General features: G+C 38.2%; 1 protein-coding gene across 1 annotated transcript in view; it reads left to right on the top strand.

Annotated features, from left to right (window-relative positions):
* The window catches only part of KIAA0586 (KIAA0586 ortholog), a 129,042-nt gene extending 107,160 nt beyond the window's left edge, over positions 1-21,882 (top strand). The window contains 3 exon segments of the mRNA XM_055289231.2: positions 13,148-13,213; positions 16,930-17,014; positions 20,853-21,882. Coding sequence (XP_055145206.1) covers positions 13,148-13,213; positions 16,930-17,014; positions 20,853-21,048 — 347 coding nt within the window. The 3' untranslated portion in view covers positions 21,049-21,882.
* The last annotated feature ends 3,203 nt before the right edge of the window (positions 21,883-25,085 follow it).

Raw genomic sequence — 25,085 nt, 5'->3', positions numbered from 1 at the left:
TGCAGACCAGCAGATTCCCTCAGGTGCCTACACCACGAGGGCCCTGGGTTTCAAGCACAAAACTGGGCGGCCATTTGGGCAGACACCAAGCTAGCTGCAGGAGTTTTTTTTCATACTTCGTGGCGCCTGGAACGCCAGCAAGACAGAACCATTTGCTCCCCTCGAAACGGGGCTGAAGCCAGGGAGCCAAGTGGTCTACCTCAGCGGATTCCACTGCCACGGAACCCAGCAAGGTAAAGATCCACTGGCTTCAGATTCTCGCTGCCAGCACAGCAGTCTGAAGTCGACCTGGGATGCTCAAGCTTGGTCGGGGGAGGGGCGTCCGCCATTACTGAAGCTTGAGTAGGCGGTTTTCCCCTCAGTGGGAACCCACCATATCTCAGCAACTGGGTGGAACCCACCATATCTCAGCAAAGCAGCTGTAGCCAGACTGCCTCTCTAGATTCCTCTTCTCTGGGCAGGGCATCTCTGAAAGAAAGGCAGCAGCCCCAGTCAGGAGCTTATAGATAAAACTCCCATCTCCCTGGGACAGAGCACCTGTGGGAAGGGGCGGCTGTGGGTGCAGCTTCAGCAGACAGATGTTCCTGCCTGCCAGCTCTGAAGAGCAGCAAATCTCCCAGCATAGTGCTCGAGCTTTGCTAAGGGACAGACTGTCTCTTCAAGGGGGTCCCTGACCCCCGTGCCTCCTGACTGGGAGACACCTCCCAGCAGGGGTTGATAGACACCTCATACAAGAGATCTCTGACTGGCATCTGGTGGGTGCCCCTCTGGGGCAAAGCTTCCAGAGGAAGGAACAGGCAGCAATCTTTGCTGTTTGGCAGACTCTGCTGGTAATACCCAAGCAAACAGGGTCTGGAGTGGACCTCCAGCAAACCCCAGCAGACCTGCAGCAGAGGCACCTGAATGGTAGAAGGAAAATTAACAGAAAGGAATAGCATCAACATCAACATAAAAGGACATCCACGCAGAAACCCCATCTGAAGGTCACCAACATCAAAGACCAAATGTAGATAAATCCACAAAGATGAGGAAAAACCAGTGCAAAATGGCTGAAAATTCCCAAAACCAGAACGCCTCTTCTTCAAAGGATCACAACTCCTCACCAGCAAGGGAACAAAACTGGATGGAGAATGAATTTGATGAATTGACAGAAGTAGGCTTCAGAAGATGGGTAATAACAAACTCCTCCGAGCTAAAGGAGCATGTTCTAACCCTTTCTGTTTCTTCAAATTAGCTCTGGAAAGGACTACAGAAAGCTGGGCTGTAATTTCCCTTTGCTTACTCAGTTCATCTAAACCTAAATAGTCTGAGTATATTGCCTTAATCAAAATCACGTTTTCTCCTCTTTAATTCCTTCCCCCATAATAAAGGAAGCTAAGAACGTTGAAAAAAGGTTAGACGAATTGCTAACTGGAATCACCAGTTTAGAGAAGAACATAAATGACCTGATGGAGCTGAAAAACACAGCTCGAGAACTTTGTGAAGCATGCACAAGTATCAATAGCCAGACTGATCAAGCAGAAGAAAGGATATCAGAGATTGAAGATCAACTTAATGAAATAGTGTGAAGACAAGAATAGAGAAAAAAGAATGAAAAGGAATGAACAGTGCCTCCAAGAAATATGGGGCTATGTGAAAAGACCAAACCTACGTTTGACTGGTGTACCTGAAAGTGATGGGGAGAATGGAACCAAGTTGGAAAACACTCTTCAGGATATTATCCAGGAGGACTTCCCCAACCTAGCAAGACAGGCCAACATTCAAATTCAGGAAATATAGAGCATACCACAAAGATATTCCTTGAGAAGAGCAACCTCAAGACACATAATCATCAGATTCAACAAGGTTGAAATGAAGGAAAAAATGTTAAGGGCAGCCAGAGAGAAAGGTTGGGTTACCCACAAAAGGAAGCCCATAAGACTAACAGTGGCTCGCTCTGTGGAAACCCTACAAGCCAGAAGAGAATGGGGGGCCAATATTCAGCAGTCTTAAAGAAAAGAATTTTCAACCCAGAATTTTATATACAGCCAAACTAAGCTTCATACGTGAAGGAGAAATAAAATCCTTTAGGGACAAGCCAATGCTAAAAGATTTTGTCACCACCAGGCCTGCCTTACAAGTGGATAGACCACTAGCTAGACTAATAAAGAAGAAAAGAGAGAAGAATCAAATAGACATAATAAAAAATGATAAAGGGGATATCACCACTGATTTCACAAAAATACAAACCACCATCAGAGAATACCATAAACACCTCTACACAAATTAACTACAAAATCTAGAAGAAATGGATAAATTCCTGGACACATACACCCTCCCAAGACTAAACCAGGAAGAAGTCGAATCTCTGAATAGATCAATAACAAGTTCTGAAATTGAGGCAGTAATTAATAGCCTACCAACCAAAAAAAGCCCGGGACCAGACAGATTCACAGGCGAATTCTACCAGAGGTACAAAGAGGAGCTGCTGCTATTCCTTCTGAAACTATTCCAACCAATAGAAAAAGAGAGACTGCTCCCTAACTCATTTTATGAAGCCAGCATCATCCTGATATGAAAACCTGGCAGAGACGCAACAAAAAAAAAGAAAATTTCAGGCCAGTATCTCTGATGAACATCAGTGTAAAAATCCTCAATAAAATACTGGCAAACCAAATCCAGCAGCACATCAAAAAGCTTATCTACCACAATCAAGTCAGCTTCATCCCTGGGGTGCAAGGCTGGTTCAACATATGCAAATCAGTAAACATAATCCATCACATAAACAGAACCAATAACAAAAACAATGTGATTATCTCAATAGATGCAGAAAAGGCCTTCAGTAAAATTCAACACCCCTTCATGCTAAAAACTCTCAATAAACTAGCTATTGATGAAACATATCTCAAAATAGTAAGGGCTATTTATGACAAACCCCAAACCCACAGCCAATATCATACTGTATGGGCAAAAGCTGGAAGCATTCCCTTTGTAAACCAGCACAAGACAAGGATGCCCTCTTTCACCACTCCGATTCAACTACTGGAAGTTCTGGCCAGGGCAATCAGGCAAGAGAGAGAAATAAAGGGTATTCAAATAGGAAGGGAGGAAGTCAAATTGTCTCTGTTTGCAGATGACATGATTGTATATTTAGAAAACTCCATCATCTCAGCCCAAAATCTCCTTAAGCTGATAAGCAACTTCAGCAAAGTCTCAGGATACAAAATCAATGTGCAAAAATCACAAGCATTCCTATATGCCAATAATAGCCAAATCATGAGTGAACTCCCATTCACAATTGCTATAAAGAGAATAAGATACTTAGGAATACAACTTACAAGGGATTCGAAGGACCTTTTCAAAGAGAACTACAAACCACTGCTCAAGGAAATGAGAGGACACAAACAAATGGCAAAACATTCCGTGCTCATGGATAGGAAGAATCAATATTGTGAAAAAGACCATACTACCCAAAGTAAAATGCTATCCCCATCAAGCTGCCAATGACTTTCTTCACAGAATTAGAAAAAACTGCTTTAAATTTCGTATGGAACCTAAAAAGAGCCCGTATAGCCAAGGCAGTCCTAAGCAAAAAGAACAAAGCTGGAGGCATCACGCTACCTGACTTCAAACTATATTACAAGGCTACAGTAACCAAAACAGCATGGTACTGGTACCAAAACAGATATATAGACCAATGGAACAGAGCAGAGGCCTCATAAATAACACCACACATCTACAACCATCTGATCTTTGACAAACCTGACAAAAACAAGCAATGGGGAAAGGATTCCCTATTTAATAAATGGTGTTGGGAAAACTGGCTAGCCATATGCAGAAAACTGAAACTGGACCCCTTCCTTAACACCTTATACAAAAATTAATTCAAGATGGATTAAAGACTTAAACATAAGACCTAAAACCATAAAAACCCTAGAAGAAAACCTAGGCAATACCATTCAGGACATAGGCATGGGCAAAGACTTCATGACTAAAACACCAAAAGCAATGGCAACAAAAGCCAAAATAGACAAATGGGATCTAATTAAAGAGCTTCTGCATAGCAAAAGAAACTATCATCAGGGTGAACAGGCAACCTACAGAACAGGAGAAAATTTTTGCAATCTATCCATCTCATAAAGGGCTAATATCTAGAATCTGCGAGGAACTTAAACAAATTTACAGGAAAAAAATAACCCCATCAAAAAGTAGGCAAAGGGGCCAGATGCAGTGGCTCACCCCTGTAATCCCAGCACTTTGGGAGGCCGAGGCAGGTGGATCACAAGGTCAGGAGATGGAGAGCGTCCTGGCTAACATGGTGAAACCCCATCTCTACTAAAATATGTATAAAAAAATAATAAATTAGCCAGGCATGGTGGTGGTCACCTGTAGTCCCAGCTACTTGGGAGGCTGAGGCAGGAGAATGGCCTGAACCCAGAAGGCGGGGCTTGCAATGAGCCGAGATTGCGCCACTGCACTCCAGCCTGGGGGACAGACCGAGACTCCGTCTCAAAATAAAATAAAATAAAAATGGGCAACAAACACTTCTCAAAAAAAGACATTTATGTGGCCAACAAAGATCTGAAAAAAGGCTCATCATCACTGCTCATTAGAGAAATACAAATCAAAACCACAGTGAGATACCATCTCATGCCAGTTAGAATGGCAACCATTAAAAAGTCAGGAAACAACAGATGCTGAAGAGGATGTAGAGATATAGGAATGCTTTTACACTGTTGGTGGGAATGTAAGTCAACCATTGTAGAAGACATTGTGGTGATTCCTCAAGTATCTAGAACCAGAAATACCATTTGAACCAGCAATCCCATTACTGGGTGTATACCCAAAGGATTATAAATCATTCTGCTATAAAGGCACATGCACACATATGTTTATTGCAGCACTATTCACAATAGCAAAGACTTGGAACCAACCCAAATGCCCATCAGTGATTGACTGGATAAAGAAAATGTGGTACATACACACCATGGAATAATATGCAGCCATGCGTGTTATGACTAGTTCATGTCCTTTGCAGGGACATGGATGAAGCTAGAAACCATCATTCTCAGCAAACTAACACAGCAACAGGAAATCAAACACCTCATGTTCTCACTCGTAAGTGGGAGTTGAACAATGAGAACACTTGGCCACAGGGAGGGGAACATCACACACCGGGGCCTGTCGGGGTGGGGGATAGGGGAGGGATAGCATTAGGAGAAATACCTAATGTAGATGACGGGTTGATGGGTGCAGCAAACCACCATGGCATGTGTATACCTATGTAACAAACCTGCACGTTCTGCATATGTATCCCAGAACTTAATGTGTAATTAAAAAAAAAAAAGTATGCCTGAACATGTATGTGTATGCAGCAGACAAGAGGAGGTAAATACCTATGGCTGATAAGACGGCATCAAACTACATACCAAATTGTTACTTCACTTCTGTTTCTCTGGATTACTTCAGAATTACCTTGCATAGGATGAAAGATTTGATGGAACAGGAAAGGGTATTTGTGTTCAGCCTCAGCTTTTAGGACGGGAGTAGCCAATGGGTATAATCTGGGCAATCCTGCACGTGCAGACTGGGAAACCCAAGTCTTGTATCTCATATGCCATAGTAATTTTTATAGTTCCACAGATGAAAATGAAATGAAACCAACTCCATCATTTTCAGAAAAGATTCTTTTAAGAAATCTATTTTTTTATTATTATTATAAAAGCAAAATAAAACAGGATCACTCTTTTATATAATTACAAAATATTTTTAAATATGTGCATGACAAATGCTGTGTAATACACCTCATTATTTTCAGAGTGTCCCTGATGGGCTCCTTATCCTTGACCTAAAAATGGTGATTCCAAATTGAAGACTTTCTTGGGTATATTTTTTAATTGGAGTAAATACAGAGGTCAAAATTACTCTTGGGTTTCTAGTAAAAAGAAATGCAATTACTTGTGAATTATTTTAAGCTCGAATGCTATTTGCTCGCTGTTAAAATGGTAAAACAAATTATTCGTTATGGAATATATACCCACAAAAATCTTTCAGTAAAATGTTATTGCTAAAATGTATCTTAAAATCTAATTGTTAGTCTTTGTTACACTTGTCAGCTCAGAATGGTCGGGAACATTTTTTTGTGATAAGCCTCACAGAGGCTATGGAAAACAGGAGCACTTTTTTCTTGGGAATATAATTGCAGTAATACTGTACCACCTAATGAAGTCAGAAAAAACAATTTATGTAGAAATATAGTTCTGAGAGCCTTGCGATTATTGCCTTTTGTGTCATTCTGCCTACATTACACAAAGTAGGACTTAGGAAGTCCTGGAAATAATATGTTGGATATTTTCTAATTACTTTGTCAGCATGATCAATCATTTTCTAAATTTGCCAGTTTCCTGAAATAGCTTAGCTTATGTTCATAGCACTTTCGAGAAAGCAGCACAAAATTAGTTTCTATTGGTGTCACAAAAGAAATGAAATATTTATCTTTGGCAAAAAGACCTGTACACCAGCCTTCAATTAATGAGTACAAGAATTAGAAATCAAAACTTTGTTTAGTCTAAGGAAAAACAGTTCTTTAAACTGTAACCACATGGCTGTTTCTTGTTTGCATCAACTCTGGGTGACTGTTATTGTCTTCTGTGAATTCTCTGGAGCAGGGGCCTGACTTTGTTGAATGAGCCAATTGTTTTCCTTTGTGTTGCCCATCTAGTAAGTTCCCATCTGGTTTATATCAGACTGTTTTCACAGCCAACAACTGCTGCCTTCTCTATATCCTGACACTTCGGGGCCCCACGCTATCAAAGCACTGCTGCGATGGCCTTGCTGGCAGGGCCTATACAGCTGTGTCTCACAGCTTGGAACTATTACCCAGAGTAATGGTAACATAGAACTTGGACTGGCCCTTATTCCCACTGGTGTCGTGTGTACAGTGAGCAGAAACCCACCCTCTCCCTCTCTCCCCCTTGCCCCGAAACTTGCTATTCAACAGAAAATCTTTAAAACTCTTATTTTAGGATGTGGAATGGTGGTGTTCTTATTTTCTAGTGGCTTCCTGTATTTGAAAGCTCATTTTTCATTCTTTCACTCTTTCAAAAGTTACCAGGTCTGGCCTTAGGGAAGTGAACTGGTCACTATGTCACATTTAATTTTTGTTTCCATATTTAGTTAGGAATGGCTAGAGATGTCAAAACCCACTGTCAAGGCTACACAGATAATACAGTATATTTTTAGTGATAACCACAAGCCATAATTTGAGAGAAGTCTTCATATTTAGGAAAGGTTTCCATCTCAGAAAATAGATTTTCTGTGTATAGATATAGAGGCACTTAGCTTCAAACTGCTTAGTAAATATTAGGGAGTTACTTTGCCATCCGCTTTGGTAATTAACAAATGTCATTTATAAGAATGTTATAATAGTGACCTTCTCTAACAGTGTGTGGCCTGGTATAATATAGGTGTATTAGAATTATGGGTGTTATTATTGACAAAGATATGGTTGAGTTTAAGTGTAGTTATGATATTATTCTTAATAGACATAAACTGAAACAGCAAACTTCTTTTGTACCAGAGAAAGGAACTAAATGTGAATTTACAATGTATTAAGATTTTTTAAATGCTGAAGATTAGTTAAAACTGGATTATTGTTTGTGCTTTCAATTAAATCAAGTGGCTGATTGTCGTAAAGCATGAAGTATCCTAGATAATAAGCCCTGTGAGAGTTAAACTACAGCAACAACAAAATCTCACCTTCTGCTTCTGAATAATTTCAGTGCACTGGTATTCCAAGGTTTCAGGAAAAAAAATAGAAAGGAATTCACCTTTGTAGTCAGCAGTACGGCCTATGACTTAGTGTAACTATTTATTTGATATTAAATGTTACCTAGTAATGTCAGTAATTTGGCTTAATTTTATCATTGGAAAAAAGTTTAAAACTACAAAGGTATCATCTTTTAATTGCTGAAACTACCCTATTGGTTTTTTCCATTTTAACTTTTTGATGGAAGAATAATATACATTCAGAAAAGTACACATATCGTAAGTATACAGCTCAAAGAATTTTCACAAATACAGTACATTTGTGCTAGCAGTATCCAGCTCAAGAAATTGAACACTGCCAGACCCCCAAAGGCCCTCATGCTCCCTTTCAGCCACAGTCTCTACTCCCACAAGCATAAAGCCACTATTCTGACTTCTAACAACCTAGATTAGTTTCCTTGTTTGCACTTCACATAAATGAAATCATACGGTATGTATGGCTTCTTTCACCAGGCAAACCTATTGTAGTTTTTAAGATTCTTTTAGTTTTTAAACTATTATGGCATGCTTTTATAAAGAATGATCTGAGAGGAATTTGTTTTAGTAGCTGTTTCACAGGCTGTTCAACTAACAGGAAGTGAGTTGTAGATAAAGTTGTCTATTAAAACATAGAGTCTCTCAGTTCTCAACCAAATTTTAATGCTGGAATGTCCCTCTAGACATTCTTGCCCCTAAAAGGCAGGCACTCTCTCTGTCATAACACCAATAGGAATACAGTCAAGTACTTAAATGCTTTTTAATAAGCTTTAACAATTGAATGTACATTACTCAAGTTAATTGTGATTTGTATTCAGGATAGGTGGGTCATCTATTTTCTGAATTAACTATCAACTTCTTGGCAGTGGGATATATACTTTTATGCCACCAGGATCCTGTTTCTGAAAATGCTATTATTTAAGAGAGTTGGTATACCTACTAGAGCCAATGAGTAACTTAATATGGAGGATCTGGCCAGGTTATTTAACAAGTACTAACTTCTTTTTATATATTTTTAAGTACCCTAATAATTTATTGGATTTTTTTTTTAGTGAACTCAAATTAGTATAAAAATGTAGCTATCCTGTTACTAATTTTAGATGTCTCCTTATTGAGTTTTGTTTTAAATTCTGTACATCATCCCTTTAAAAATTTATGTTGTTTTGTGGGTTAAAAAATTCACATTTTGGGGGGCTTCATCTTTATATCCTTATTTTGCAGTTAACAGCCTTATAGTTTTATGCTGTTTTCTTAGATAATCCATAAAGAATTTATTTAAAATACTACTATAAAGATTTACAGATGTAAATATTGCTATACCAGTGACTCTTACTGAAAATAGCATTGAAGAGTCAGAAGGTAGGCTTTCAAGCCCAAAATAAATTTTTTTAAATATAAGAGTATAACTATTATAAAGCCCAAATTTCAATTTTTTAAAAATACCAATTTTTATAAATGTCATTTTATTTTAGATTCGGAGGTACATGTGCATGTTTATTGCATGGATATATTGGTATATTGCTTAATTGTGGGAATTGGGCTTCTAATGTACCCATTACCCAAATAGTTAACATTGTACTTGATAGGTTATTTTTCAACCCTGTCCCCCCTTCCCCGGCTTTTGGAGTTTTCATCGTCTATTATTTCCATCTGTATGTCCGTGTGTACCCATTGTTTAGCTCCCACTTATAAGTGAGAATATGTGGTAATGAATTTTCTGCTTCTGAGTTAGTTCACTTAGGTTAGTGGCCTACGAGCTCCATCTATGTTGCTGGAAAGGACATGATTTCATTCTTTTTCATGGCTGTGTAGTATTCCTTGAAAAATACCAATTTTTGAAAAGCGTGTACACTAACTATAACATGGTTTACTTTCAATTGGCACCAGAGATAGCAACAATATTTTGAATGATTATTTGAAATGAAAAGCTAAAATATTGAAATAAGGGGGATATTTGGAAAAGGCACAGTGTGTACAAGTAGTGCAATCCCAGTACTCCCTGTGTGCCTTCAATTAAAGCTTTTTCAGCCAGTATCCTGGCTTTTCCAGGCTGGAATTCTATTTCCAAATCTAAGCTCACTTTTTCTTTATTTTGTAGTATCTTCAAACATTTAAGTAAAAGCTAACAAGTCAGCTTGTTGTAGTAAAGATAAAAATTTAAATTATATTTATAGTTAATATATAACTCAATTTCTAGTCAACATTGCTCATTCAAAATTTCCATAGAAATGTTAATAGAAATTTATAGATCAAATAATTCCAAAATTTTCCTTCTCATCTTTTGACTTCAATACCAGTATTATGTTTTTTTTTCAGTTTTGATCAGCAGGATAAAGAATTGTAAGAACCGACACACTTGAGAAGCAGTTTTCAAGTTGTGTTGACCTAGTTGTAGGCCATGTTTGCTGTTCTAATCATCAACTGCAGAGCACAATGCTCACCCTTCCAGTAAACCCCATAAATCAACAAGTGAGAATTATGAAGCCACTACTTGTTATAAGAATAAAAGTGGTCAACTCTGATATTGTGATAGTGGCTTGTTTTTTTTAACTGTTAAGAGGTATCACTGCAGAAGTCAAGATCCTCCCCCAATTTTGACTGAGGAGAGTTTTATGTTTATAATAACAGCAACAACAATATGTCATAGTTACCATTTATGTACCCTTCCTTTATGTGGCATACTCTGCTAAGATCCTTGATCAACTTAATTAGGGAGGTAATATTCTCATTACTTGCTATAAACAAGTGGTTCTTCAATGGAAGGGATCTCTGAGGTGGTATTGATACCTTTGTTTTCATGTTTATACTCTATGTTCTTTGTAGAATTTGAAAGGGAGCTCTATTAAACTGGAGGGACCAAGCAGTAATAATTTCTGTCCCTCTCTAACTCTTGGAAATTTAGAAACAGAGCGAGAAGTGAACACAGATAGCATTTAAATGTTAACATCATAGTAAGCACTTTTTTTTTTTTTGAGACGGAGTCTCACTCTATCGCCCACGCTGGAGTGCAGTGGCGCGATCTTGGCTCACTGCAAGCTCAGCCTCCCAGGTTCACGCCATTCTCCTGCCTCAGCCTCCCAAGTAGCTGGGACTACAGGTGCCTGCCACCACGCCCGGCTAATTTTTTGTATATTTAGAGAGACGGGGTTTCACCGTATTAGCCAGGATGGTCTTGATCTCCTGACCTCCTGATCCACCCACCTTGGCCTCCCAAAGTGCTGGAATTACAGGCATGAGCCACCGTGCCCGGCCCATAGTAAGCACTTTTAATACATTTAAAGATTTTTAAAAATTGTATCACAGTTGAGCTGGGCATGGTGACAGACACCTGTAGTTCTAGCTACTAGGAAGGCTGAGGTGGCAGGATGGCAGGATCCCTTGAGCCCAGAAGGTCGAGGCTGCAGTGAGCTATGATTGTACCACTGCACTCCAGCCTGGGTGACAGAATGAGACCCCGTTTCTTTAAAAAACAAACAAAACCTATATCACAGTTGTATGTTCAATTTTGGTCTATTTGTGGATATCAAATATATGTAACTTGTATTTGTCCACACTCTTGTCCTGATAAAACATTAAATTTTCTACAGTATAACAATAATAGTTTAACATGAATGTTTATCTCCAGTGAGAATGTATTGCCCAGCATAATGAAATATGGAATGCTTATAAACTTGCTCATTTAAATATCTTCTTATAAAAATCCACCCAAAAATTTTTTTAATTTTGTGTAAATTTTTTTTAATTTTTAATTTTTGTGAGTACACAGTAGGTATATGTATTTATGGGTTACATGAGATATTTTGATACAGGCATGCAGTGTGTAATAATCACATCAGGGTAAATGGAGTATGCATCTCCTTTGTGTTACAAACAATCCAGTTATACTCAGTTATTTTAAAATGTGCAATTAAATTATTTTTTACTATAGTCACCCTGTTGTGCTAGCAAATTACTGGGCATAATTCATTCTTTCTATTTTTTGTTTTAACCCATTAACCATTCCCACTTCCCTTCCACTCTCACTACCATTCCCATCCTGTGGTAACCATCCTTCTACTCCCTATCTCCATGAGTTCAGTTGTTTTTTCTTTTTCCAGCCTGGCTCTGTCATCCAGGCTGTTGTGCAGTGGCACCATCTTGGCTCACTGCAACCTCTGCCTCCTGGACTCAAGCCGTCCTCCCACCTGAGCCTCCCAAGTAGCTGGGTCTACAGGCGCGAGCCACCACACCTGGCTACTTTTTGTATTTTTTGTAGAGACTAGGTCTAGCCATGTTGCCCAGGCTGGTCTTGAACTCCTAAGCTCAAGTGATCCACCTGTCTCAAACTCCCAAAGTGCTTGGATTACAGGCATGAGCCACCTCACCCGGCCTGTTTTTATTTTTTAGTTCCACAAATAAATGAGAACCTTCAAAGTTTGTCTTTCTGTGTCTGGCTTATTTCACTTAACATAATGACCTCCAGTTCTATCCATACTGTTGCATAAGACAGGATCACATCCTTTTTTATGGCTGAATAACACTCCATTGTGTACATGTACTACCTGAAATTTTTGTGAAATAAATGAAGCTTAAGAGATAACTGATTTTTATCTTAAAGAAAATTAGAAAAGAAATACTGATTATACAACATTATAATTTTTTTCATATCACCCTACCCCAAGAATTTGTTTGAAATAAGTTATAGAAGGTTGTTAATTGACTGTACTTCACAGCACAGATTAACAGCATCATAACGGAGCCATGCCCTTAGTATCCAGGGTATCTTGTTGGCCTGAGACCTATATGTGCTATAGGTTTCTCTCAGTTAACTTTCCAATTCTCTGGCCATAAAAAAGATTTTTCCTCAGCCTATTTTATCTCAATACTAAAAATTTGCTTTGCTATAATAGTGTATTGCTCTTCTGTGCTCCCTGCCAGCTTTACGGGTTGTTTCTTACGGATTGTATTGAGTAATATGCTCCAGGCTGGCCTAGGAAGAAGGGAGATTCTAAACCTCTTTTTGTAATTATTAAATTCTTAGGTAAGAGAATCTGTGAAAACTTTTTACCTTGGAAGAAATGGCTCATTAATTTCCTTTATTTAATACAAACTTCAGATTTTCTCATGACCCTTTGCTTCCCCCCTCTCATCTGTGATGCATAAAGATAATAATCCATTAAAGTATTTTCTATTGATAGTCATTAAAATTCAGCTGTTTAACTTCCTTCTTTACATTAAGGCCACTAGATCAAACTTCTGTTTACCTGGTTTTATGAGAGTAACGGTGGGAGTGCATTTGGTTTGTGTTCTTTTAGTGAATAGGAATGAATCATGATTATTTCTATGCTTAACTGATTTTCTTCTGCAAAAATAAATTTTTATGTAGTTTCACCAGGTGATATGGATTGGACACAAATTGAGCTTAATCCGTACCTCACATGTGTATTTTCAGGTAAGATTTTTACTTTAAAAGTTCTTGAACTTGGAGTTGTTCAGATTTTTTCATTTCCTTATGATTCATAATAATCAACACAGTAGAAATACTAATAGCAATTTTTAATTCTTCTGTAATATCTGTAAATTCACCCCAGGTTATAAACTCAGCTCTCCAAAAGGCGTAAGTTAGGGAACAGGAAAGAAAATCTATCGTTTCGCTTTGGAAAGTTTATAAAATGATGAATTAAAAGGCTGCAGGTGTGGTATTCAGAGCACTAAGGATAGGACTCAAGATAATTCCATCTGGGGGAGGTTATTTGTTGGGACAGGACAGTGTTTAAACTTTGAAGTCATTTTAAACAAAGTGAAGCAGCTGGAACCTGGCATAAGAAGAAACAGATCTTTCACATTAACGATTGCTTTTTAGAGGAAAAAGAATTGGAGTTGTTTTTACAGGTGTTGGAACATTTATTCTTCCTATAAGAACTACTTTGTTTTTACCTTAAATTATAAATTTTAAAATAAGCATTTGTCAACTCATTTGAAAAATAAAAAAAAGTAATAGGATTCATATGCCTAAAAGATATTTTGGGATAAGATCATTGTAACATTTTAAGTTACCCTTTCTAAAACATGAGTAAGGAAAGAAATGTTTAATAGTGACTAATTTTGGAAAGCAAAAGTAAATAAAATATTACATAATATACTTAACATCAAATGATGAGGCACCTTCTTCATCAAGACTTTCATTTATTCTCAAACACTGGGGCTATGATGTTGCAAATCTGTAGGACTGGGTTAAGTATGTGAGGAGAATTGAATACAGCAGGATAGTTTAGCAGCTACTTACACAGGAATTGGAGGAGCAAGAGTGGATGAGCCCAGGGTGGACAGGAAAAATGCTTCAAGAACTCAGTAAAACACAGCTTAAATACTGTAACATTTTCACAGACAGCTGGGAAGCAACTGCATTGCTGGAACTCATGGCTGATTTTAAAGACAAGATCTGGTCAGCGTGAATCTAAGCAAGCTGTTAGCAAAGAGAAACCACAGACTTTCTAGGTAGAAACAAATCAATTTGGTTCAGCAGTCATTTCAAGGTCCACTGTTTGGCCAGCATCATGCTGAGGCTTTGTAGAATGCAGAGGTAAATAAGACACAGTCACTGTCCTAGTGGAGCACATCTTTAATGGAAACAACAGACTTACAAGTTAGTAACAATAATACAAGGTGATAAGTTCACACATACTTACTGTGTACCTGCTATACTAGTCACTCAGAACACAAAGACTGTCAGTTCCAAAGACTGTCCATGCTCTTAAGGAATGCATTGTCTGGTAGAAATGACAGATACATAAATAATTACAGTACAGTCTGGTAAGCGCTGCAATCAGAATAAGACAGCCACAATTAACAGGAGAGGAACTAATATTTCACCACTATCACTGGAAAAACCAGAGAATTGAATCCTACCATTCATTACATAACTTATTACTCAGAATAAATTATAGTTTTTCTTAGTTTTATAAATCTGACATCCAAAAACAGAAAACATAAAATTTCTTTATGAATTTTAAATATTTTTAAAGCAAAAAATTTGGAATTTCAAATGTCAAAAACATGTATTAAATTATGTCTCAGGAAGCTTCTAATTCTGACTCCATGGCATGCCCCGCTTAAATGCATGCCAGGTTAAATGACACACTGCAAACCCATGAATCAAGGAATAGTCTTTTTTATAGACCTGAAAACAGCTGTTGAAACAGTTACATCATAGAGTAATGACTTGACTGTGCAAATTTAAAAAGTCAAACTTTAAAAGCATCAAACTATATTTAATAGAGGTAGAAGATTTATATTTGCTTTCATGGTGATTTATTAAAATGTTATGTCTTTAAAAAAAATTAATTTTTTTATGAATGCTTCGCCTGTTCACAGTAATCTAAGTGATGCTTTTTTTTAATGTTCCCAGTCTAAAGAGCTCTCTTACAAAGTTCTAAAACCGTGATTTAGCTTGTGTAAATGAATAAATAAAAAGTTTTCAGCCGGGCACAGTGGCTCACACCTGTAATCCCAGCACTTTGAGAGGCCGAGGTGGGCGGATCACGGGGTCAGGAGTTTGACATCAGCCTGACCAACATGGTGAAACCCCGTCTCTACTAAAAATACAATAATTAGCCGGATACGGTGGCACACGCCAGTAATCCAAGCTACTCAGGAGGCTGAGGCAGGAGAATCGCTTGATCCCGGGAGGTGGAGGTTGCATTGAGCCAAGATCATGCCATTGCACTCCAGCCTGGGTGACAGAGTGATACTCCGTCTCAAAAAAAAAAAAAAAAAAAAAATTCCAAAAATGTACATTAACAAATACCTTTAGATAAGATGGTACATTTTATTGCTATAACTTCTTGATTAAAACACAGTTAACTAGAGTTTAAACTAGCATAACTATTTGGAGGCCTTCCAGAGTGTACTCTCTTTCCCCACTCCCTCTTTTTTTAATCGTATTTCAGTGAAACATTCTTATTCCTCCTTCTAAAGCAGAGTACCTTTTGCAGCCCACCCTGAGCCTCGTTGCCTCTTAGATAGTGGCTTTCCAATTACATAAAAGTAAGAGCTAATATGTTTGTGTGCCTTCTATGTTCCAGCACTATACAGAACACTTTGTATGTATTATCTCTCTGAATCCTCATAAAAACCTCTGAAGTCAGCTGGGCGTGGTGGCTCACACCTGTAATCCTAGCACTTTGGGAGGCCAAGGCCGGCGGATCACAAGATCAGGAGATTGAGACCATGTTCGTGAAACCCCGTCTCTACTAAAAATACAAAAATTAGCCGGGAGTGGTGGCGGGCGCCTTTAGTCCCTCCCAGCTACTTGGGAGGCTGAGGCAGGAGAATGGCGTGAATGCAGGAGAATGGCGTGAACCCAGGAGGTGGAGCTTGCTGTGAGCCAAGATCGTGCCACTGCACTCCAGCCTGGGTGACAAAGCGAAACTCCGTCTCAAAAAAAAAAAAACACCTCTGAAGTCGGTACTCATATTTTTTTTATAGTTGAGAAAACTGGGGTTCAGAGAAGTTACGTAACTTTTTCAGTCTCTGATTATTTTCTATCCCTCTTACCTTTTACCTATTTTTCTTTATAGTACTTAGCACTTCCTGTTATATTAGACGTTTATTTCCTTACCTGTCATTCATCCCCTAAACCCAACAGAATGTGCGGCCAGTGAGGTTGGACCCTTTGTTTTCTTCACTGCTGTATTCTCCAGTCCAGAACAGTGCCAGGCACATAGTAGGTGCACAGTTGATATCTGTTGGATGGATGGATGAGCTCAGCTCCTCCCTGTTCCAGAATCCATTCTCTTATCTCCTCTGCCTTTTACTCCTCATACAGAATCCTCACACCAGCAGTCTGGGTGGGGCCATTCCTAAGTAACCTGATTTGGACCCTACTCGACCTATCATGAAGAGACTTGTGCTTAAAACTTCATCACCGCTCCCAAGTTTGTTGGTGTTCTTATTACTGCCTAGTCAGTCAACCAAATCTGTCATTTCAGAGTGAAACTTGGTTCTTTGTAAGTACTAAGTCCCCATCCAAAATATCTTGACCCTATTTCCACTGCCAAGGATCATTAGTTCTTCCATGGACTATATTTATAGATCCCTCTCCTCTCTCTCTATTTTCCACATAGCTATTAGGATGATTTTTACCTTTTTTTTTAACTTTTATTTTAGGTTTGGGGGTACATGTGAAGAAGGTTTCCTGTATAGGTAAGCTCAGGCCATGGGGGTTCGTCATACAGATTATTTCGTCACCCAGGTATTAAGCATAGTACCCAATAGTTATTTTTTCTGCTCCTCTTCTTCCTCTCACCCTCCAACCTCAAGTAGATCCCAGTGTTTGTTGTTTCCTTCTTTGTGTTCATGAGTTCTCATCATTTAGCTCCCACTTATAAGTGAGAACATGCAGTATTTGGTTTTCTGTTCCTGCATTAGTTTGCTAAGGAGGATAGCTTCCAGTTTCATCCATGTTCCTGCAAAAGACCTTGATCTTGTTCTTTTTTATGGCTGCATGGTATTCCGTGGTATACATGTACCACAGTTTCTTTATCCAATTTGTCATTCATGGGCATTTAGGTTGATTCCATACCTTTCTTGTTGTGAATACTGCTGCAGTGAACATTTGTGTATATGTGTCTTTATGGTAGACTGATTTATATTCCTCTGGGTATAAACCCAGTAATGGAATTGCTGGGTCGAATGGTAGTTCTGCTTTTAGCTCTTTGAGGAATCATCATATTACTTTCCATAATGGTTGAACTAATTTATCCTCCTACCAAGTGAATAAGTGTTCCCTTTTCTCTGCAACCTCACCAGCATCTGTTATTTTTTGACCTTGTAATAATAGCCATTCTGACTGGTGTGAGATGGTATCTCATTGTGGTTTTGATTTGCATTTCTCTAATGAGCAGTGATATTGAGCTTTTATTCATATACTTGCTGGCCTCATGTATGTCTTCTTTTGAAAAGTGTTCATGTCCTTTAGGGTTGTTTTTCTCTTATAAATTTGTTTTAAGTTCCTTATAGATGCTGGATATTAGACCATACATTTGCTCAAATTATTCCTGTGGTCAAAATTTTTTGTGACTCCTTACTGCTTTTACAGGACTTGGCCCTGGCCTTGCTTTATAGCTTTATCTCACCATTCCTCCTATCCAAACAATATTTGATATCAGAATACTCAGAGTTCCCTTAACACATTAACTTTATCTTGACTTTATTTTGTTATTCTCTTTTCCTTCATTGCCTTCCCACCATCTTTTCAGTCCCAACTCAATGGCTACCTTCCACCTCATTTAAGTATTCCTATACATGTTTATCTCCTGATACATGTTATCAGGTGATGAACTTCTTGAGGATGAGGACTCTGTCTTCTTCATCTGCGTATGCTCTTAGCTCCATACGTGCAGAAGATTCATATAGATGTTTAGTTAGTGCATATATGCTTTTGGAGAAGCCTACTTTAATGTCTCTGGGTCTCAGTTGCCTTGTCTGTTTCCGAGAGTTACTGTTAGGATCAGATAATATGATGGTGAAAATGTATTTACAAAATTTGAATTGTTATACAAATATAAGGCAATAACTGCAAGAAATGCTTATAGTGATTGAATTCAATATGTTCCTTGAGACTTGGAAACTTCTAGGAGATCCCCCCACCCTAAAATGTTATAGCTCTTGTTACAACATTGAGCAATTTAATCTGTGATTTTATGCACAAAGTAGAAAACGAAGGTATATACAAAGTGGTTTTGTGAAATTAAATAACAGAGAAAAGAAGAGTATTTGGTATCACTGTTGTTTTTGGCAGATGTGTAACTCAAGGAATGGAGTTTTTCTTAAGAATAATTAGAAGGTAACATTAAGTTGTTTATATGAGTGGAAAATTAATTTGCTCTAGGACTTAGTTATATGCAGTGTTAGTTTTTACTTTATTGATGAGGTGAGCTCTGATATTGGCTGCTTCCCTCAGTTATTTTGTGTATTCTGCATCATGGCTTTGTAAAATATAAGAATATTTAAATATTATATATTATTAATGCTTATGTCCTATACACATTTTTAAGGCCAGGCATGGTGGCTCACATCTGTAACGTCAGCACTTTGGGAGGCTGAAGAAGGAGGATCACTTGAGACCAAGGAGTCTGAGACAAAGGAGTTTGAGACCAGCCCAAGCATCATAGGGAGACCCTCCCTCTACAAAAAATTTTTAAAAATTAGCCAGCATGGTGGTACATACCTGTGGTCTTCACTACTTGGGAGGCTGAGGTGGAAGGATCGCTTGAGCCTGTGAGGTTGAGGCTGCAGTGAGCCATGATCGTGCCACTGCACTCCAGCCTAGGTGACAGAGCAAGACCCTGTCTCAAAAAAAAGATTAAAAAATATAGTTTTTAGTATCTATTCATTGCATTTTTATTACATCCTGACAAACTGAAAAGACTAAAATCTTTTCCTATTTGAAATATTTATTCTATTTAAATTCACATAAAACTTGTTTTCTTTTTAAATACTATGGTATTATAGTTTGTGATATTGCTGTAATGATACCAAATCTTATCTTCCTCTCTCTTTTTATAAAAAAAGAAATAGTAACAAAAAGGAGTGATACAGTATTTAAAATAGTCTTTGTTAAATTTCCTTATATGAAAGGAATTTTCCTTTTACAAGTATTCTGTTCTTGGACAGCTGTGATTGAGTCATCATTAAAATCTCCAGAACTGTCTTAATTGTACTGTGGCCCCTATAAAAATTTAATGAAAAATTCTATGTTATTACTGTAGAAACTACTTGAAAAACATAAAGGGATTTTAGAAAAATTACTGTGACTCTTGTCTGAAATATGTCTTTAAGATTGTTTAAGGTAATTTATTTTTAACATATTTATTATTCTTATGTCTATGGTAATTCCATGAAATTTTAAATGAGGATTTTTGTTTGTTTGTTTTAAATAATACCAGGTTGACCGTCTTTATATTCTTAGGCATTGTGCTTTAAACTTACAGGGGTGAATTCGGGTATAGGCAGATACATACACTTACGTAGTCAACTTTGAATTTTTTACATATTAATGAATTATTTATCCCAAACTGCCTGCCCTCTGCCACCAGCCAGCTTTCATATTAGACATTATAATATTGCTCTCAATCCATGAAGTGGGAATATTTTTTCATATTTCATTAAATGTAGAGATAATGTCTACTTTACAGTAGAGAGAAAAGTCTATTTTACAGAGAAAAATGCTTTCCAAAGTTAGTGTCAGTAATACTTGGATGACCACTGCAGTATGTTTTTCCTCTGACATTGCTAACTTTATATCACTTCTGTTGACTAATAGCATAGCACCCTTAGGCACTCAGTAAATCATTATTAATGACATGCTCTTGAGTTTAAGAGTCCATTTTTTAGGAATAGGAGGAAGAGCAAAGTGCCTTGGCAACCTTTGACTTCAAATGCCTTTTACATGGCTTATATCTTACCTCTTAAAAAAAAAAAAAAGGTCTTGCTCTAACCACAAACCTTTAATTTCTGGCTATTATAGTGTTTTATTGCTCTCCTAGCTATTTACTTAATGGTAACAGTAGTAATAATGGCTATCTTTTAATGGTAATGGGAGCGCTTAGTTTTTGACCACTTACTGAGTGCTAAGCTCTGTTGTTGAGCTCTTCACTGACACTATTTTATCCTCACTATACTGTGCAAAGTAGGTACTATTATCCCATTTAACATATGGGAAACTGAATTTTTGAGTGGTAAAGTAACTTGCTGACAGTCACACAGCCAGCAAGAAGTTAAGTCTGGATTTCAGAGACTAGGCCCTTAACCCCATTTGATCTTACTTAGCATTTATCATCTGTATCACAACTTTTAGCTTGTGTACTAATGTTGTCTCTGACTGATTAGGAGTGAGGGTAGAAAGGAGGATGGTGTATTTTACCTCTCTGACAAGTTCTGAGCACCTTGGGACAAGAGATTCCCTCGTATGCAATCCTTATTTGGAATCCGCGCCCCGCCCCCCCAACCTCATATTATTTCGCAAAGTATACAGCACGTAAATACTCAGGATATGCATGTTGAGCTGAATGAGCTTCTCTTTTGTGCAGGTGGGAAAGCAGTGCCACTCTCCGCTTCACAGATGCCCCCTGCCAAGATGTCGGTGACGCTGCCCTCAGTGAACCTCGAGGATTGCTCTCAGTCTGTGAGTCTCAGCACAATGCAGGAGGACATGGAGTCTTCGGGGGCAGATACCTTCTGAACGGGAAGAGACAGCCAGCACAGTGTTTATGCCACTGGTTTTAAAGTCATTTTACCTTGGCTTAAAACCCTCTCTCAGACTGTTCGGTTTTTGAGCATATTCTGAAAAAAAATTTCCAATTTTTTAAATGAAAAGCATAATTTGGGTATTTAAAGTTTTTAAATAAAATAAGTCATCATAAGTCTGATTGTGAGTTGTTTCTTAGAATCCTGAGATAGCATAGAGTAGTGAAAGGGCATGGCTTTTGACATCTGGGCATTTAATCCATAGGTGTAATTATCTGTATGTATTTATAAAATTATGTAACTCAAGGTTATTCTAACATTTTTATAACAGCAAATAGAAAAAATCAAATGTCTATCAATAATAGACTGGTTTTAAAGTGATGGTACATCAGTACAATGGAATACTGTGTATTACAAAAAAAGAATTTAAAAAGTTTATTGATATGGAATAATCTCTGAGATGCACTGTTAAAGTGAAAAAAGCCATGTGCAAAATAGTGTGTGAACTATGCAGTTGTTGAAATTATTTAAAATGGGGTGGGGAGGAATTCAAATGTATGGTATGTCACATATTCTTACATGTATTTGCTTATAAATATATTATATAAACAAGAAACTGCTAAGTTTGTCTCCAGGGAGGAGAATTATTGGCTGGGTGATAGGAGAGGCTAAGTGATAGGAATCAAGGATAATCATGGTTACTGTGTATTTGAACTTCAGTTGTGATAGAAAAAAATTATCAGTGAGATTTTTATATGCCTTATGTATACCATATAAACCTTTATAAACCTGTGAAACATGTAACTCTATTACCTTTTGCAACATAAATACATAAAATTAAAGGAAAATAAAAAGTATTGCTTTGTAATCAGATACATGTAGGTTCTAATCCCAATTTCTATAACTTCTTGCTTTGTGATAGGGGCCAATGAAACCCCTTCTTATCAGCTGTTTCAGATTAATGGGTTTAATACTTATTTTTGCAGAATAATGGGCATTAGTGATTGTGTGTGGAGAATGGGGGTGGGTAGTGCCCAGCATAGTGCTTGATACCATGTAAGTGCTCAATAAATGGTGGTGGTCTTATTATCTTGAAGGATTTCAGTACTGTATAGTAGAGGGTATAAGCACATGAAAAGGCAGCCTAGCACTAGTGAAAAAAATTTACCTCCCAGAAAAATCATTTTCTGTCACAACTGAATTTCAAACACACAGTAATTAAAGTCATCCTTGACTTTTTCAGCATTTTTGTAGGTTGCTAAGTGGATCTCAGCACTGGCAGCACATTAGAACCTCTGGGAGCTTTAAAAAATACTAATGCCTGGGCCTTGTACCAAGGCATTTCAATTTAATTGATCTTGGATGGGGTCCAGGCATTGGTATTAAAAAAAAAAAAAAGACCTTTTCAGGTAATTTTAATGGGCACTCAAGGCTGAGAATTACTGAAGAGCAATTTAGAATTCCTTAAACTTCTAGTAGGGGCCATTGCCTGGGGATTTTTTTCTCACTGAACATAGAAGCTGCAAGAATCTATGGAAACTCAGAAATGTGTCAGCCTTCCACATGCACTTCCTCACAGCTTCTCTCAGGTATTTGGTTACTGGAATGTTTTAGGTTTCACTTTAGAACCCATTTTCTTTGATATGGCCCTTTGGACAGTTCTGCTTATAACAGTTTCCTTTAAACAAGTGGAAGAAAAATGCTGCTCTGTGGATTTTAATTTGTTTTTGATATTCATCTACAAGACTCTGGGCAAGGTGAAAGCTGGAGAAATGTTGCTTAGTGCTGCTTCATTTTAAACATGACACCCCACCCCCCAACTTTGGTTTCTGGTTTTCATAGTTTTTTCTGCCTTGGAAGGATTTTAGCAAAATCTTGTTTTAGTTAAAGCATTTTTTATTTAAAGGTGTTGGTAGATTTTTTCCCCCTAACCATAGAAAGCCTGCCTTTTCTAACTTTAGGGTAGAAGTGTAATCTTGGATTTATTCTACTGTGCACGTGAGCTTTTCTTTTAAAAAAAATTAGTGCCCATTCGACGTTTTTTTTTTTTTTTGAGATGGAATTTTGCTCTTGTTGCCCAGGCTGGAGTGCAATGGTGCAATCTCGGCTCACCGCAACCTCTGCCTCCTGGTTTCAAGCGATTGTCCTGCCTCAGCCTCCTGAGTAGCTGGGATTACAGGCGTGCACCACCGCGCCCAGCAAATTTTGTATTTTTAGTAGAGATGGGGTTTCTCCGTGTTGGTCAGGCTAGTCTTGAACTCCCGACCTCAGGTGATCTGCCTGCCTCAGCCTCCCAAAGTGCTGGGATTATAGGCCTGAGCCACCACTCCTGGCATTGATCAGTATTTTGTTTTATAGGATTATTTCTGTTCACGTTTACTCCTGTACACATTCCTCTGCCAACTACTTCAAATCCTTTTGGAATAAGACTGTGTATGTAAAAACAAACTAAATGGAATTTTTGATGTTATAAGCTTTAAAATTTTTATTTTATATTAAATTTTACAATTTCCAACTTCTGGAATAAACTATTTATGAGACATGTTATTAAGAGGTAGACTATCAAGATCAAGGCTGTTACTATTGCTGGGCTGTGACTGGGCATGGTGGCTCGTGCCTGTAATCCCAAGACTTTGGGAGGCCGAGGGCGGATCACTTGAGCTCAGGAGTTTGAGACCAGTACAAAGAATTAGCTGGGCATGGTTGCACAGACCTGTAGCCCCAGCTACTCAAGAGGGTGAGGTGAGAGGATCGCTTGAGCCCAGGATGTCAAGACTGCAGTGAGCCGTGGTTGTGCCACTGCACTCCAGCCTGGGTGACAGAATGAGACCGTGTCTCAAAAAAAAAAAAAAAAAAATTGCTGAGCTAACATGCCTTAACACTAGGTAACATGTTTAAAATGTTCCTTTCTGCTGGGTGCGGGTGGCTCACACCTGTAATCCCAGCACTTTGGGAGGCTGAGGCAGGCAGATCACCCAAGATCAGGAGTTAGAGACCAGTCTGGCCAACATGGTGAAACCCCCGTCTCTACTAAAAATACAAAAATTAGCCAGGCATGGTGGTGCGTGCCTATAATCCCAGCTACTTGGGAGGCTGAGGCAGGAGAATCGCTTCAACCCAGGAGGCAGAGGTGGCAACGAGCCGAGACTGCACCACTTAACTCCAGCCCGGGCAACAGAGTAAGACTCTGTCTCAAAAAATAAATAAATAAAATGTTCCTTTGTTTTAAATCCTAAATTCATTCTTTGTATACTTTAATAGAATCTTGAATAAATATTTTTATTCTTAGAAGATTATTTCAATATGTTTCTTATTACTTACAGATTTCTGGTTCCTTAATAACTCTTTAAAATGCTAAACATATATCTTTAGATCTTTTATTGTTTTTCTATTAACTCAAAACATTTTAAAAATAAGTAAAGTAGCATTTTTAAGTTTATAGTGTATTACCACCCCCAATCAAAAAATAATTCTATAACTGACTGGGCGCAGTGGTTCATGCCTGTAATCCCAGCACTTTGGGAGGCCGAGGCGGGTGGGTCACCTGAAGTCAGGAGTTCCAGACCAGCCTGGCCAACATGGTGAAACCCTGTCTCTACCAAAAATACAAAAATTAGCCAGGTGTGGTGGCGTGTGCCTGTAGTCCCAGCTACTTGGGAGGCTGAGACAGGAGAATTGCTTGAACCCAGGAGGCGGAGGTTGCAGTGAGCTGAGATTGCGCCACTGCACTCCAGCCTGGGTGACAGAGTGAGACTCTGTCTCAAAAAAAAAAAAAAGAATTATTATTATATAATTGAAATATCTTTTAAAAGATGTCCTGATGCTGTGGTATTTCCTTATATATGAGTAACTTGAACAATAATGGAGAGTACAGTCCTTAATATTTCTGTGATGTTACTAAGAGAAAACTCACTGAAGCATTCTTTTCTATCATACATCTGTATGTGCATCTGTTTAACAAACATGAAGTATGAAGGACATGGGTGTACAATGTGGCGTGGATCCTCAGGGGGAGGCTGGGCAGTCACCACAGGATTTGTCATTCCTGCTTTTGGTCGTATGCCTCTCTTGGAGGA

This window comes from Symphalangus syndactylus, chromosome 8 (genome assembly GCF_028878055.3).
Source record: "Symphalangus syndactylus isolate Jambi chromosome 8, NHGRI_mSymSyn1-v2.1_pri, whole genome shotgun sequence".
NCBI lineage: Eukaryota > Metazoa > Chordata > Mammalia > Primates > Hylobatidae > Symphalangus > Symphalangus syndactylus.
Note: the sequence above shows the minus strand (reverse complement) of the source record. Positions and strands in the feature narration are given on the sequence as shown.